Here is a 15,827-nt window from a genome sequence, read left to right as displayed (position 1 = left end):
TGTGCAGGACCAACACACCAGTTTGAGGCAGTCCATATGCCAAACAGCTTTGAACCTGACAAAGAGCTGGTGAGACACACAAGGCAGACAAACAAAGGTGATAAACAGAAAACTCTGACAGTTACTTTGAGATTTGGGGAAGTTTTTGACACGGCATCAGTGACAGCCCCTGCCAACCATTACAAGTTGAGAAATGTGATTGCTTTCAGAAGATCATATTTTGGAGTGGAGTAAGGAAAGAGGCAATTTCTGAGGGCAAGAGCAACTTACTTTGATAACAAAATAGTGGTGTTGTTTAATTTTCCTTAATGTGAAGAATTTCTTTTGACGCATAGGCAGCAGGCTCCCCCTCTCCAACAGGAATGCTGTTTCCCTAAATCTGCCATAGGTTGCTGTGACCTCTAATGGCACCATGCCACAGTCCTCTCCTTGGCCTGTCTCATACACTGACTTTTCCTGGACAGTATGTGTTACTGTCTTTGCTTTCCCACAGTCTCAGAAAAGAGATCAAAGGATTGCGTGCCAAGGGTTGCAACTTCCCATCGACCAAAGCCTTTGTTATGCCAGGTTTGCTCTACCACCCACAAGTTACACCCTGCACTACTTGGAGACCATCCGATAGACTATTTTAAAAAGTACATTAAAATAATACAGCTGAGTAATGCTCTCACACAATTCAGGTTTCCTCATCTTGCCAGCTAATTAGTAATACCTTCATAGTGAGCACTCAGGAATTAAATACAACTACTTTAGGAGTGGATATGGCAGTATCTGGAACAGAGATGTTTCCCATTCCCATAATCCAGAGAGAAAATGCAAACAAAACAAACAATATAGAACACTCAGCACAGACTATGAATGGCCAAACAGGAGATATCTCTTCAGCAGCCCCCACAGTCCAACAACCCATGGCATCCAAAAGGTTTGGAAGCTGCACAAATCACAGTGTTATCATTCAAAACTGCTGGATGAAGCTCAATAGAAGTACTTCACTGTCCACTAGCAGCAGGAATGAACGTGGCACCAAGTTCATCTAGTCTAGCCCCCTCACTGGAAGCAGGAGCTGTGAGCACTGACAGGAAAAGACAATGTCTGGGGCAGGGGAGAGGCACTAGGTCATTCTGGCTGAGCTGGAACTTTATTAGAAAATGTTCATTGCATTGCTGCTGAGGTGGGCATCTGTACTTGGCACCTTGCCTCTGGCATCAGGATGGAAAGACAAGATCTCCAACAGCAAGAGCTTCTAGAACTCATTCCAACAGTAAAAATATGTGATTTTCATACACCTCCTTCAAGTCAAAGGCTCTAAGGTTACACATATATACACACACGTGAACACATGTGCTTATTCCTGAATTCACGTTTTCAGGTCCTCCACCTGTTCTCATTTTTGAAAGCAGTGAAAATCTTTATACTTCGAGGGAATCAAACTTGCTGAAGTACATGAGGCAAGTAAGTGACATAACCAGGAACAGAACAAGGCCTTTGGCTCCTAGACAAGGAACCCTCTGCAAAAGGTCTCATCTTTGGACAGTCCTCTGACTTATGTGTTCTTCACATATGTCTGGTACACTTCAATGACAAATTAATGGAAATGAATGTCAATATCCTGCATTTTCACCCTCACTTTCTCTCAGTATTAAATAATGAACACATCACTATGGCAAGCAATCTACTGAAGTTTTCTGCAGCTTGTTTGTTATATTATTTTCTTGTCGTGGAGAATTTAGCTCACTGGGGAGTGTGGGAGATTATTTAACCCACTCATCTATCAGCCACTATGCATACACTATTACTGTAAAAACAAAGAAGCCTCTGCACTCTTTTCCTCCCATCTAGAGGAGTTGACTACATTTATCTAAGAATCCTGAGTTATCTTGACATATTCTATCAACTTTGCCTTATATCATCAGAAGATTCAAAAGCCAGCTCAGGACTGCATGATTTCTCTGAACCCAAGTACATCTTGACTTCAGGTTGACCCTGAAATTTTCAGACATTTGGAAAAACTAAAAGTAAATAGTTAGAAATCAGGCAGGCAGTGACCACACAGTGAGAACTAGCCTAAGTCTCAATTCTAGCCTTTTTCTCTGTTATTTATGTGAAGGAGTGGAAGAGACCTTCACTGTAAATGTCAACACTTAAAATTGTTGTTTCTAATGTACAAGCTTCTTGCTTGTATCATTAAAAAAAGACGGGAGACCTTTCCACTCCAGAGAGTTACCGCAGGCATCTCACAGGGTCTCACCTTGAAAGCAGACACACTGGGATGCTCGTGCACTCTCAAGCAGCCAAGAGAAGAGGCTGTCATTTTTACAAGTTTCCTGTACCAGCCATCTTCCTCAAAAAACAGCAAGTCTAGATGCCCTTATTGCCAGCAGAAAGTACCTGTGCATTAGGGTCAGGGGACAGTGTGCTGCTGCAGTTCTGTGTGTCTGCCCTGTGAGCCATGGCCAGTGCCCACCTCCATAGGTGGTCACCCAGCTGCCAACCTTCCAGCCATCGCTTCTGCAGGGTACTGGGCATCAGCTTCAGCTCTGGGGAATAGACTGCCTAGAGTGAGGTTGACTGACATCCCTAAAGCATTCCATAAGACAGGTGAGACAGGTCCCTGTCCCACGATAACAGAATGTCATGTGTGTGTCAGCTTCATGGGGAGAGTAAACTAAACACTACCAACGCTGTGGATTAAACAAATTGCAATGTTTACAAACAAGCTGTAGGCACAAGCCCAGTGCATACACTTTTTTTTAATACACTACCTGAAAGTTCACTTCTGTATAAAGTTCCTCCTTCAGAATTTTTTTTCCTTAAGATCTCCCTCCATATGGGAGCTGAGGAATGATCTTTCACAGAAGGATTTCTATGTCTTTTGATGAATGATCTTTACCTTAAGTCAAGGGAGGTGATTCTGCCACCCTACTCAACCCCAGTGAGGTTGCATCTGGAGAGCTGTATCCAGTTCTGGGCTCCTCAGGACAAGAGAGACATGGAGCTCCTGGAGCAGGTCCAGCAGAGAGCAACAAAGATGATTTAGGGACTGGAGCATCTCTCTTATGAGGAAAGGCTGAGAGAGCTGGGCCTGTTCAGCATTGAGAGAGGACCTCATCAGTGTTGGAAGGGACAAGAGAATGGACCAGGTTTTGCTCAGTTTACTTGAGATGAACTATACTAACAACAGGACTTAAAACTGCCACTCCTCCAAATATCCCAGTAGTTCCATTGATGATTTTTAATGGCATTAAGACAAGAGGCATATAGTGTTGCACAGGCACAAAACTCAAAGTAAAAGAGAAAAAAAAAGACTGAATACACATGGTACCCTCTCTAACAATTTTAGAAGAACCTGGCATGCGTTAAATGTAAGCTCCAGAAAGCCCTTAAGGCCTTTTTTTATAACAAGATATAAATAAAATACATAACATTTGGACTCTTCATTTACATCGTCGTTTTGGAGCCTTTAGGGATTTTTTTTTTTTTTCCAAGCTTTTCTTCACAACCAAGAGTTTGTTTTTTCAGAACACAAGCTTAGTTCCCAACATAATCCCACGGCTTGGAAAGTTGGAACATTAATTTAAAAAACAATTATGCCAAAAAACGGGCAACATTCTGCTACAACCATGCTTTAACCATTTTGATCCAAACTCAAGCTCAATGCACAGGAAATGATAAAGCCTGTAAAACAGGCGAATTCACACCATAGTAAAATGGCCCTTGAAAGATTCACAATATGCTGGTTGAAGACAAGCAGGAAAATAAATACAGTTGTTATAGAGAGCTGTTCTTCCCTTCATTGCTGCATTTTTGTTGGCCCTTCACAGGTGGCCAAAAATGCCAAAAAACTCAATAGCTACTACAATGATTCCTAATTCTTCTGACCCTTGCAGAAGCATTAAGAAATGGCACTTCAAAACCCAACAGCCAGAGGAGATCTGCTTTTCCCTCTGGGAGGTAAAACAGAGGAATAATATCCATGTCTCAATCGCACTTCGAGACTTCTGTGACGATCTCCAATATGGAGTCACCCAATTAACTGCAAACTTGAGGTTTGAGTCTCCCTGGGGCACCTTTCCCTTCTCAGTGGGTTGGGGAAAAGACTATTTTTAGGCACACTCAGAAACAAAGCATCAGTTCTGACTGAAATAATGGACCGCACAGGAGGGTTGTACTTTCATCAGGAGAGCTCAAGCGTGGAAGTTGATTCAACTTCAAAATTCACACTGTAACTTCCCTTTAGAGGCTTTACTTGATAATGAAAAGCTGGCCCTCTACCTCTTCTGAAACTTTTTTTTTCCTTTCAAACCTCTAATTTAATTTCTCGAGGTTATAAAATCAGCTGAATTCCCTGGGGAAACAGCAACATTTTTATATCTATATTCCCACGTGATATTGGCAACTATTACCAGTTTTGGTCAAATGCAAAATTCTAGTGGAAACTAGTTCAGAAATCAGACTCAGGAAGAAACAACAATCTTGTGTTAATACCTACTCTGAATAGAACTAATGGCTATCCATGCTTGTGCTTCTTGGTTATTTGTTAGAGGAAGAACATATGAAGATCAAAAAAAATGCTCACAGTAGGAAAATCATCTGTACAACAGAGCACCACTAACAAAATAAGGACAAGACTGGAGAATTAAACCAGGAAAGAAACACCTCATTCAGACCCAGTCAAATGTAGGGAAGGTGCCTGCACATGGTTCTCCAGTCTCTCTATAATGGCAGAAGAGTAGGTTGGAAAAGAGCTACTTTTCTGATAGTTTTTCTCTGAGTCAGTTGTAAATCAAAATTGTCATGTCCAACTGAACATGTTTTCTCAGAGACAAAGTATTGCTCATGCCAAGAAAGTCAATGTAAAAGAAAAAGCTATGCAAGAAAAAAACATGCATGAAAAGAGGGTAGATTTTCCCCCAATAACATTGTGATATGCCAACTTTCGCACGTCTGAAAATTCAACATTTTTACTGGAGACGAATGACCTCTGCCCCATGAGACCAGTGAAACCTCTGCTAAGCAGCACTGAACCATGGTTCTTCCCAGAAGCACTAACACAGAAGAAGACATCCAAATAAAACCGAGTACAAATACAGTTAATCATTGCACAATACGTTCATTAGCACTGGTGGTCTGGACAAAGACTTAATTCCTTTGTCACCGATTCCAGATGTCCCTCCTGTACCAAATGAAAATACGAAGCCTCCTGGCCAGTAGTTCATACTCCATTTGCTAAAACTGTAGCACTTGAAACATGTTCTTGATATTCCCTTATCACCACGGGGAAGAAATTGCTTTCTAGATTCCTGGCGGGAGGGAAATTCTGTAAGATGGTGACAAGAGAATCACTCCCTAAGAAATAACTCTCACCTTCAAAGACAAACTGATTCAGGGCCAACCAAGCAGCCTCTCTGCTTGAAACAACTGAGTAGGAACAAAGGTGGAAGTGAAGACCTATAATTATTGCTAAGCAGTGACACAACTACTGACTAAATGCATGGAACAGATACTACATGGATCGTGTCTGTTTAGATTTTAGTGTATGCTGTGCCATATGTTTTCACTTAGGTTGAAAAAAAACTACAGCAACTCTCCCGTCCTCATTACATGGAGAAGATGCCAGATACTAGCTACTCTTTCTTATGAAAGCCTTTTATATTCTTCAAACCACATGTACTGAGAAATTCTATTAATAGTCAGGTATTTCTCCAGTCTTGTTTGTTGCCCTTCTCCAAATAACTCTTTCCTTTTGCTTTAGCTACAGAGGTAAATTTGGGGAGGAGGCCCTCTGGGATTAATAATCTCACTAGCAGTATAAACAATTTTTCCATTGCTTATTCATTGACAAATTTAACCCTGAAAGCAGTGTACATGCTAGAGGGTCTCTAATTATGTGGACAGCACAAGCATATTCATACCTCCATAATTATACTGACAATGCACTGCTAAAGAAGAAATCTCAATTTAAATTTTTTAAAAATCTCCACATCACTCATTTAAGAACCTGAGACTGCTGCAGTCTCCTTGCTCCTGACTGAAAAAAGTTGCAACAGCAGGCTTGGTGGGTGCTGGGAAAGAAGAGTTCCTACAAGGAAATTAGATCCTCGCAAATGGTGAAACATGGGAGGCACTCCAACATCCCAGTTAATGCCAAAACAATAGCCTGGGACACAGGAGGGTGCTCAGCAGCCTGAGCCGTCCCCCACAGGACATTCTGACATTTATAGCTTTTAGAGTTCCAACTTCTTGTTACGGTTTGCTCTTCTTGACAACGCAGAGTTGACCAATTTCATCATGTTCCCCACTTCGGCTACATACACACTAATAAACAAACTGGCAGCAGGGCACGGGCCCACACTGTCCCACACAAGTCCATACCATTAAAGGGTTAGCACAGTCCCAGATGTGTTCACCAGGGCCAACAAATATCCTCCTCTAAAATTCTCACGCATTCACAGGCTAATAGAGGCCAGTGACCTTTCTTGATAGGAAGCCTGGACATAACCACTCTGTTTGGGGGGGGGGGGGCAGGGAGTTAATCTGTTTGAACAATGAGCTCAACAGCCTTCAGGACCAGAGGACAACCATTTTATTTATTAATAGAGATGCAGTCATCATTTCCAAGCACTTACAGTGGCCCATCCTGTTTCCAGACTCTGTAAGTCACATAGTAGGAGACAACAAGTTCGACGTGGCAAAAGCATCTCATTTTTTTAAAGTAATTGCAGTCAGACGTGACACTGGCCTGTTTGTCAACACAGTCATTCTTCATTTAGAAAATCCTGATCCAGATTCTGAAAGATAATCTGCATAGCAGAAATCTCTGGGCAAAACCTAGAGCCACTGTTGCATGGAAGGCCAAACTAAATAATGGCAGTGACCCTTTATGGTGTCAAAATTGAACATCTCTTCACACCTCTTCATATCTATTACTTCTCCTATTCTCTGCACACAGAGAAAGCCAGAGTTTCCACAAGGGCTACAAACATGTCTGATGAATGCAATGACACCTTCAGTCTGCTGGATCAGCCCCAACACTCCTGACAGCTCTCAGCTCTGCTTTTGTCCCAGGTTGCTGAGTATTGGGATCGAGTAATTAGGATGAATCTTTCATTCAAATCTTCGTTGAACCAAAACTGCCCATGTAAGACAGATTAAGAAAAAAGTATGACCACTGCTCTTAAATTCCTCTTCATCTAGTTCTAATACCTTGTAGGGGACTCTCACAACCACTGTTCAGAGTTTGCACAAGACTGTGTGCCATGTGCCTCATCTCAGAAAGCCCTGCTCATCAAACAGTAGGGTTGCCACCTGCCTCTTTTCCATGCCTCTTTCATTTAGCAGACAAGGAATCACTAAGGTTGTTAACTGAGGACAGCAGCAGTTTGCAACCTGACATGAGATGTGCAGCATTCCTACTGCAACAGTCCCTTTCAGATCCAGCAGCATTTGAGGGAAAGTCTAAAAACTTTCCTATTCAAGACCATATTCCCCTTGACGGCTCCTACACACAAATGCTCTTGCAGAGGGAGAATGCAGCACTCTGGCCATAAAACCCCCTTGCCTGGGCTAATGGACAAATCAGAAGATGACCACTGGAGTAAAGGAGAGAGCAATCTTTCACAAAGAAACACTGTTAAACGTTCTATGTTGTACTGAGTACTTCTTAGCATCTGGAGATGGAAGAGCTGTCTTTACAATCAGATTCTCATTGAAGAAAATGAAGATCTCTGATGAACTGTGTCAAAATGATCAGCATACTGCCTTCCCCTTGATATGATAACCTTTAAAGAGCAGTAGTCCTGCCCTGAAAATTTCGGAGCCATTTCTACTCTTTTACATGTAATTTATACAGACGTGTTATTCCAAATTAGCGCAGCCCGGTAGACATTGCTCCTCAAAAGCTGCTTTCCCCTGAAGACTGCAAGAGTCATTCTTGCAATCTTGGAATTGTTCTTTCTTGTACCAGTAAACACCAAATGGTGGAAGAAAAAGGATTTTGTTCAGCTTTTTATTCAGAGACAAAGCAAAGCAAAATGTAGGTAAGAGCCTGAAGAATAGAGAGGAACTTACAAAGTGAAAGCAGAAACGGATTAGCTTCCAAGCTGCTAAGAATCCCTTGATTTCATAACTTTGGTATTTTCAAGCTATAGTTTCTAGAAATTTCTTGAAACATGCAGCATTATTGTAAGCAAGCTCATCCTGTAGCTGTATTTCACACACACACACACACACACAAAAAGCCATTTTGCACTTGAATAGATCACAGTGATTTAAAACCACCAGGTGTTATTCACCAAAGTTCTCAGCAAGATCTTCCCTTTACCATCTCAGCTACAGTCATTGACTACAAACACCAACCACCTTTCCCAGTGTGATGCATGTTGGAAATCCCAGCTGACGGTGCCACGGGGCTGCCCAATGCACAGAGCAGAACTCCTGCCCCGTCTGTTTCAGCACAGCCACATCTCTCCACACTTTCTTAGCCACCCTGACTACTCATTTTCCCATGCACATCCCAGCTCTGAGAGCCTTCATCTCGCACCACCACGTGACTGAGCTCCACGCTGCCTGCCTGGGTCAGTTGTTTGGATACCATTAGATTGCCCTGACTGAAAGCCCTAATGAGGTGCTGATCCCATCGTCCAATCACTCGGCTGAGCCCGAATGCATCCCATGGGACAGCCAGAAAAGACTGATGCAAGAATTCCAAGTGATGTGTAACATGAAAGGGCGCCATTCGCATCGCGAGGACTCACAGCCTGTCAGCACGGCCATTAGAAATCCTGGGCTACACAGATTTATAATGCAACCCTCCCACACACAGAACTTGCTCCAGACTGAAACTTGGCACAAAATTCAGTCCCAGGAGGGTGTTAAAAAAATAACCTATTCAACGGTTTTCCATCCCATGGCTTCAGCTCACAGCCATTTAAATAATGGCAATTTCTCATTTCTCTTTTTAACTGAGGAAATCCAATATAAAACACCAGATTTACATAACATTGCAGTGGTGATACAAGCTGGCAACAAACCCAGGGAGAAGGCTGCCAGAGCTGTTCCGTCATTCTCTTTTGGTGAATTTCTCCACTTGGATTCCGTTTAATGCAATGATTTTTGTTAGGTCTGGCTGACATCATGTGTAATCTGCAAATCCCACCTCCATGACGGTCAGTCAGCTTGCCCTAGCTTTGTACACCTTGTGTGCTGGTTAGAAGGGGACAAGCCCTCCTGTGGTCACCACAGCCTCTCACTGGTGCTGCCACTGTTAGTTCTTTGCTGCAAACTCTGCTGGCTAAATTAGAGGACAGCAATTAGTTTCCTATTGAGCTGCAAAAGACCGACTGGACAAGGAATGGACAAAACAAAGAAGGGAACTGATGCAAGCCAAAAGCAATTTGTCAGTAGAGCCTTTGATTTCACCAGAGATTGTTCTGACAACTGCCACACCTGCTTCCAGGCAGAAAGACAGACCCAAGCCTTCTGTGGCTGCCGCCCTTTCTCCACCAAATATTTCAACTCCTATGGGGGTTATCTGTAACCAAGAGTTTGTCAGCAGAATAAAAATCCTGCAAACTGATGCAAAGCAACAAACACTTCTTAATAAATATGTTGGAGTTCAGAAAGTCTGCAGCAAATCATTGCAGTGAGCACAAGCCTTCTGTTCACCCAGAGAGGCCTTTGATAGCACATGTGGGATAGCCAGGAGCCTGTCACCCACAAAACAGATCATCTGCTGGGTGGGCTACTGGCCCCCATCTCATCACCACCAGCAACACCCCTGCTTTCCCACGGCATACCTGAGACACAGCTCCTGCTGTGACACTCAGCTGGAGGACAGGACATATCACCCATCATCACCAAAGCACCTCAACAGACTTTTCCTAATTGTTATATAAGTCAATAAGTAGCCCAACTATAAAATGCTATGAGAAGAAAACGAAGATTTGTATCAGTGGTCAACTCCAAGGCATATTCCCTGTTCTTCAGAGAATTACTGACTCAAAGGTAGTTTAAGTCAGTTTGAACTCTCAGCTGCTGTCAGCAAAGCTGCAACAAGATTCTCTGGCAGTCAACATCAAAATGTTTCTTCCAGAATGGGCAGGTAGGTCTAAAATGCCATTGTTGCACTGACTCTCTGCATGTACTACACCATTTCCCTCAGACCAGCCTCTGGGGTCCATGTTCCAGCTGTGAAAACCTTTCTGGGTTTCTGTGAGTTACATGTACAGTATTTCTCTCAAACAGGGGGGAAAAAACCACTGAGCCCAAGGGAACACCTAAGCTTTCAAAACAGAAAAACAAAATGGAGCAAACATCTGCAGAACCACCTTCTTCTCCAACAGCTGCACAGTTCTCTCATTCATACCTTGTCCTTTAATTCCAAAGGGGGGTACAAAGTCCCTGATACGTGCCCATTTCCTGAAGGAATCATCCAAGAACATTGGTGCCGGCTTCGAGAACCTGAGAAAATCAAAATGAGAGAGAAATTAACTCCTGAACTAGGAAGGATAAATTTCTGCAGGAAGGTTGAGAGAATCCACACCGAAGTGCTGATTCTACATTCTCACTGGCAACACAGTAATGTGGAAGATTTTACTTTTACCCAAAGGTGACTGCAGTGAAACAAATCTGCCAGAGTTTGTGCCAGGAGGACACTCAAATCACTCAAGTCATGACCTGGCAATCCCTTCCACTCAACAATTTAGAACTTCCCCTCTGTTGTTTGGCTATCACTTTAGCTACAGTAAGTTGTAAATTGCACCCAGAGTTTAGGCAGCTTTACTTCCAACTTTGTAAGCACAAGACAATGTATGTGCTTGACATACATTGTTCATGACACATCCACGCTGTGCTGCTCTGTGCAGGTGGGAATGCACTGGGCAAACACCTGTGGAGAGCAAGACTGGGGTTACCTGCTCTCATGATTGCTCTGGCCTCACTCATGTGCATGTTACACAGCAGTTATCACCACACAGGCAAGAAAGAAAACAGCTCAGGGCATCATGAAGCAGCTCTTGGTTTACAGACAGTGGAAATTCAGTGAGGAATTGGGTATTTTCTTCTATGTTCAGTAACATAGAAAAGATTCAAGAGAGGTCCTTGCCAAACCAAACAGTGATCTATCCAGAATCCCTTATAAAAGAGAAACCTAGTCCTTCTTAACTGTGTCATTATGAAAATACATTATTGAAATACATTATCCTAATTATACCATCAACACACAAATATGGCAGCTACTAAAAATTTGTCTCTTCTAGAAACTTTGTACAGTGGCCAGAGAGAAGGAAACAATTAGCAAATAGAGAAATATTAACTTTCTTATGGGACCATTTCTGAATGTATCAAGACAGAAAGTATGCTAATACTACTAAAAATCTTGTTCATTCACTCATATCAAAAGCAAGTAGCAGGGATGTCCTGGATCAAAATCAATCACACCATTCTACAGAAATTAAGAAAGGAATGTACCACATATTTAGAGTCAGAGAGTACATCTCCACTACAGTGCAAGGTACCTGCTTCTGAAACAGATCCAGCCTGGATAACCTAGGCATGGGACTGGGACAGATGTAACCCACAGGTTTAACTCTCTCTTCAGGCTGTTTCTGTACTCACCGTGCAACTCTGGACTTGAACTATCTGAATTAAGACAGATTCATCTTCACTATGCCACAGTCAAGAACAGAGCAAGAGTTTCAGACAGCAGCACAGTGAGGAAAGGATGGAATGAAATCTGAATTATAAAACTGCTCAAAGTAAAGTCCTGTTGCAGATGCCCAGGAAATCATAGGTTGCAAAAATCTCTGGAAAGGGGAAAGAGAGTATTTAACAAAACAAGAAGTCTTGAATTCACCCATGCATACTGCTTCACATCCACTCATGCAATCTTTAATAAGATCATCTATAACCATAAAAGCAAGATGCACAGATGACATGGTTGATCTAGAAGGAAAGGAATGTCTTTGCAGAGCCGAGAATACGAAAGGATATACACACTTTACCTGGGAAAAGGTGGGGAAGAGGTGTTAAATAGAGCTTCTGAAGTTCTTAGATAAAAATCCCTCACAGGTCTATTTAAAAATAAATAAATAAATAAGAACAATACAGTATTAATTGTAATAAATTTACTCTGAAAATATCCTAAGAACTTCAATAACCCAACAAATTAGTTCAATGTTTTCTCAGACATTTTGGTGCACCAAAATATAATTATTATGTTACACTGGTGGGTCTCCAGGGAATTATCTCCACCTCCTTCCAACAGCAACAGGAGAAATCTTTGCAGGACTCTCATACAATGCAAGAGCTTTTATATCCTGAAGGGCTACAGCAGAGATGTTCACAGCTCTTCCTTCACAGCCACCAGTTGAACCTATAGCAGAAGGCAGGTCCCACAGAGTCCTGTTCTCCCCAGGCAGCAACTTCAGTGAGGGATGACAGCACTGCCTGGGGGTCACAGCCCTGGGGCTGGTTTGTCATGTCACCAAGGTACTCCGGTTGCTGCTGTGACATGCAACCTCCAGGATGCCTCAGGAAATGCATATATGAGCAGGTTTTATTCTCTTCTCAAGAATCAAGAGGATTCCCTACAATAATGCTACAAAGTAGTGCAGTGTAAATAAAAATCTCAGCCAGCTCAGTTCACCTGTTCAAGAGCACTGCATGAGAAAGAAGGTACAGGTTGCAAGGTCAGGCCTAACACAGAAGTTGGTCTTATTTACAGATGTAATTAACTGGCCTATATGCAAGTCACACACAGGGAAAAGGCAGCTTACAGCAGTCTGACATGGAGTAAGGAGTGCCTCTCCCTAGTGCAGATTCCCCCTTACAAGGTGCCTGGTGAAACGAGGAGGGAACTCAGATCCTTCTAGAACTCCCTGGACCCCAGGGGAGTTCCCAAAATCAGTTGAAGCTCAAGCACGACTGATCTGATGCTCTATGACGTCCCTTCTGCTTGGACCAGGGGACCAAACTGATGCCAAAGAGAAGGGTGAAATGACCATTAGCCTTTTAATCATACTTGCTAGAAGTAAATTTAGCGATTATTCTAGCAAAGAACATGACGGCCTTAGACTAGCTACTATTATTTGGTAATATTTAACACTACTGTACACAGAGCCAGGGAAATAGACTTTTAATTCATAGTTTTGTTTCATTTAAGAAGGAGGAGGAACAGCTTTGGGGAAATATTATATCCATATGGGAAAAAAAGGGAGCAAATTAGAGGATATTTAGCTCTCATAAATCTTGAAAGAAATTCCATTTTGGAAATATTAAGAAATCATAACTGCTGTAAGCTCATGCACTTTGCCACCTCAATAAATCAGAGCGGGCCAGAATCGAAGTCCAGCAGAGACAGGGAAACACTGCCTGCCAAACCTCTCCGGGAGCGTGGCTGCTCTGTCTCGGCTCTGAACCCCGCTGGTGTATTCCAGGACCCTTCAGGAAGTATCAGGATATGCCTCAAACAGGCCATGGGAATGCTCTCTGCAGAGCACCTAAAATACATTCCAAGGAATGCATGGGAGTTTGTCAAACAGAAACAGCAAATGTTTCTGAATGATGTTAAACTCTGTATCCACTGAGGCAGCTCGGTACAGGACGCTGCTTTTTGCCTGAGTTGTCTGCCAGGGCTATCCTAAAGGCAGGTTGGCTTCACCAGTAACTGCTATCCAGAACTGAAACAGGGCTGTGCTCCTTCAGAAACCCACAGAGAAAGGGAGAGTTTTGATTTTTCAGATTTAAATTCTAAGCACTTCCTCTCTACCCCAACCCAGTTCCAGAACAGACAAAATGCAACCTCACTGCACATGACAGCCTGGAAAAGACAGAGTTTGGATGCTTGCAGCACACACCTATGACCTATGTAATTTGAGAGAGAAATGCCAAGCATCTAAAATCTCTAGTTTGAATGGCATACCCTGATAAAACACAAATGACATCTAAATGGACTAAATGCCGGATATGGTAATTGTGAGGTATGCACCCAATCTCCCCCAGCTCTCAAGTCTGAATTCCTCACACAAAAACATTAATAAAACCTCCAACACAATCTGTCACCAAGCACAGTGAAAGGAAGTGTACTGCCAAAAACTGTTCTTAAACAGGAATCTATATACACAAGAAAATGTGATATATATTTGTGCCTTGGGGATTCTGGCTTATGTGACAAAACATTACATTTCCAATTATTTCCCCCCTGATAAGTAAAAAGAGTTGTGACCCCAAAACATTTCTACCCGGAAGGCTTAAACAGCCTGCCAGAAGCTCCCCAGCCAAGTTTTCCAACCATTCTATTCTGTCCCTGATACTCAGATCCATTCACAGCTACTCAGATGTGCATGAAGTATTAAGCATGAGCAGAACAAACTTCCCAAAGCACCTTGCAAATCCTAGACTACACTGCTGCTATTCAAGGTAGCTATTGAACAATTCCAGACATTGAATCTTGACTAGAATCTGCTCCCTACTCCTATCTGCTGCTTTCAAGGCAATTAATACATAAATGTTTGGGAGAGAATAAGATACATCTGACGGAAAGTAAAATAAATAAACTGATTGATATGCCCTTGGCTTTAATGAGGAGAGAGGAAGATAAGGTCAAGTCTCTGAAAGAGTAAAGGAGAAGACGGCACCACGTTCCTAAAAATCACAACACTAAGGAAAGGCAGATTGGCAGCCACTAAGCCCCACTGTGGGCTTATTTCTCAGATATTTCTTTATTTTTTTTCCCCTCCTCCTTCAAGCCAACCTGCCCTTCTGTTTTTAATTTAATTAGGGAGAATCACCATCAACAGAAAAGTGGAAGCCAAAGGGAAAAAACCAAACAGTGCTAAAAACCTAATGTTGTACAGACCCTGCACACTGTATTTGTAAAGGGGTCAGAATAACTTTTTTTTTTAGCCACACAAATAAATGACTTATTTGTTCCGGCATGACTTCTGTTTGTTGATGCTCAAAAGCATCCATGGTTAGACAGAAGACACAAAATCTACTAATTTTATTAATAAAATGGATGAAACACAAGCCAAAGCACTTGAGCACTTGAGTCATTAGGTCTGACAGAGGCATTTACAGAATACAGAGAGAAAATCTAAACTAACCTTTTCCTTTTTCCCTAGTGAGACCTAGGTGTATGCTCTCTCCTTGCCTCCCTTCTCTGGGGAGCAGCATGGTATGACAGCATAGGAATGAGGAGGTTTGTGATGCCCCGATTTCACATTTCTTATTGACATTAATCCTCTGTCAGAAATCCAAGTAGCTCAAAGATTCCTCGAGTAGTTGAAAAATTTAAGAAACCACATTAAAAAGGATTAACCCCATCCTACAATCAGCATACTACTTTTCCCAACAAGAATATCCTTAACAGCAGAGATCAGGTCAAAAATTAAGTTGATCTTAGCAAACTGCAGAAATAGTCTAAAACAGAATATTACGGTGAAGACAACTTACCACTGAAGAATGGTTGGTCACTGCAATGTGGGACCTCCTAATTCTTTCCCAAGAGACAATGAGCCACAGATCCCCACCCATCTTCTTCCATGCTCTTTGTGCCTACAGATCCCGAGTGTACCTACAGTTGTCTCTTTCAGGCTGCAAAGGCCATTCTCGATACAGACACCACTGAATTATGCAGTGGTACAACACTGCTCTGCTTTGTTCTCTGCCCTGTCCTAGTAACTCTGACATTTGGGTTTTGTCCTTTCCTGAGTTGGTGTAATCACTTGATCCTTTGCAGCTTTGCAAGAAGGACCACGAGTGTAAACCATGGTCCTTCTTTCTGACATCAAATGTCAGAACCACTCCAGAAAAACGCCCTTGAACAGGTT

The 15,827-nt window shown here is 42.4% G+C and overlaps 1 protein-coding gene across 15 annotated transcripts in view; it reads right to left on the bottom strand.

Moving 5' to 3' along the window:
- The window catches only part of ST3GAL3 (ST3 beta-galactoside alpha-2,3-sialyltransferase 3), a 176,061-nt gene that overhangs the window by 59,682 nt on the left and 100,552 nt on the right, over positions 1-15,827 (bottom strand). For all 15 annotated transcript variants that reach the window (XM_051797235.1, XM_051797216.1, XM_051797281.1 and 12 more), the window contains one exon: positions 10,364-10,458. In XM_051797235.1, the coding sequence (XP_051653195.1) occupies positions 10,364-10,458 (95 nt within the window). The remainder of the gene's footprint in view (positions 1-10,363; positions 10,459-15,827) is intronic.

The sequence above is a fragment of the Manacus candei genome, unplaced genomic scaffold (assembly GCF_025592945.1).
Source record: "Manacus candei isolate 608988 ecotype Guabito, Panama unplaced genomic scaffold, ASM2559294v1 h1tg000005l, whole genome shotgun sequence".
Classification (NCBI taxonomy): Eukaryota; Metazoa; Chordata; class Aves; order Passeriformes; family Pipridae; genus Manacus; species Manacus candei.
The sequence above is the reverse complement of the archived record's forward strand: the minus strand, read 5'-3'. Positions and strand labels throughout refer to the sequence as shown.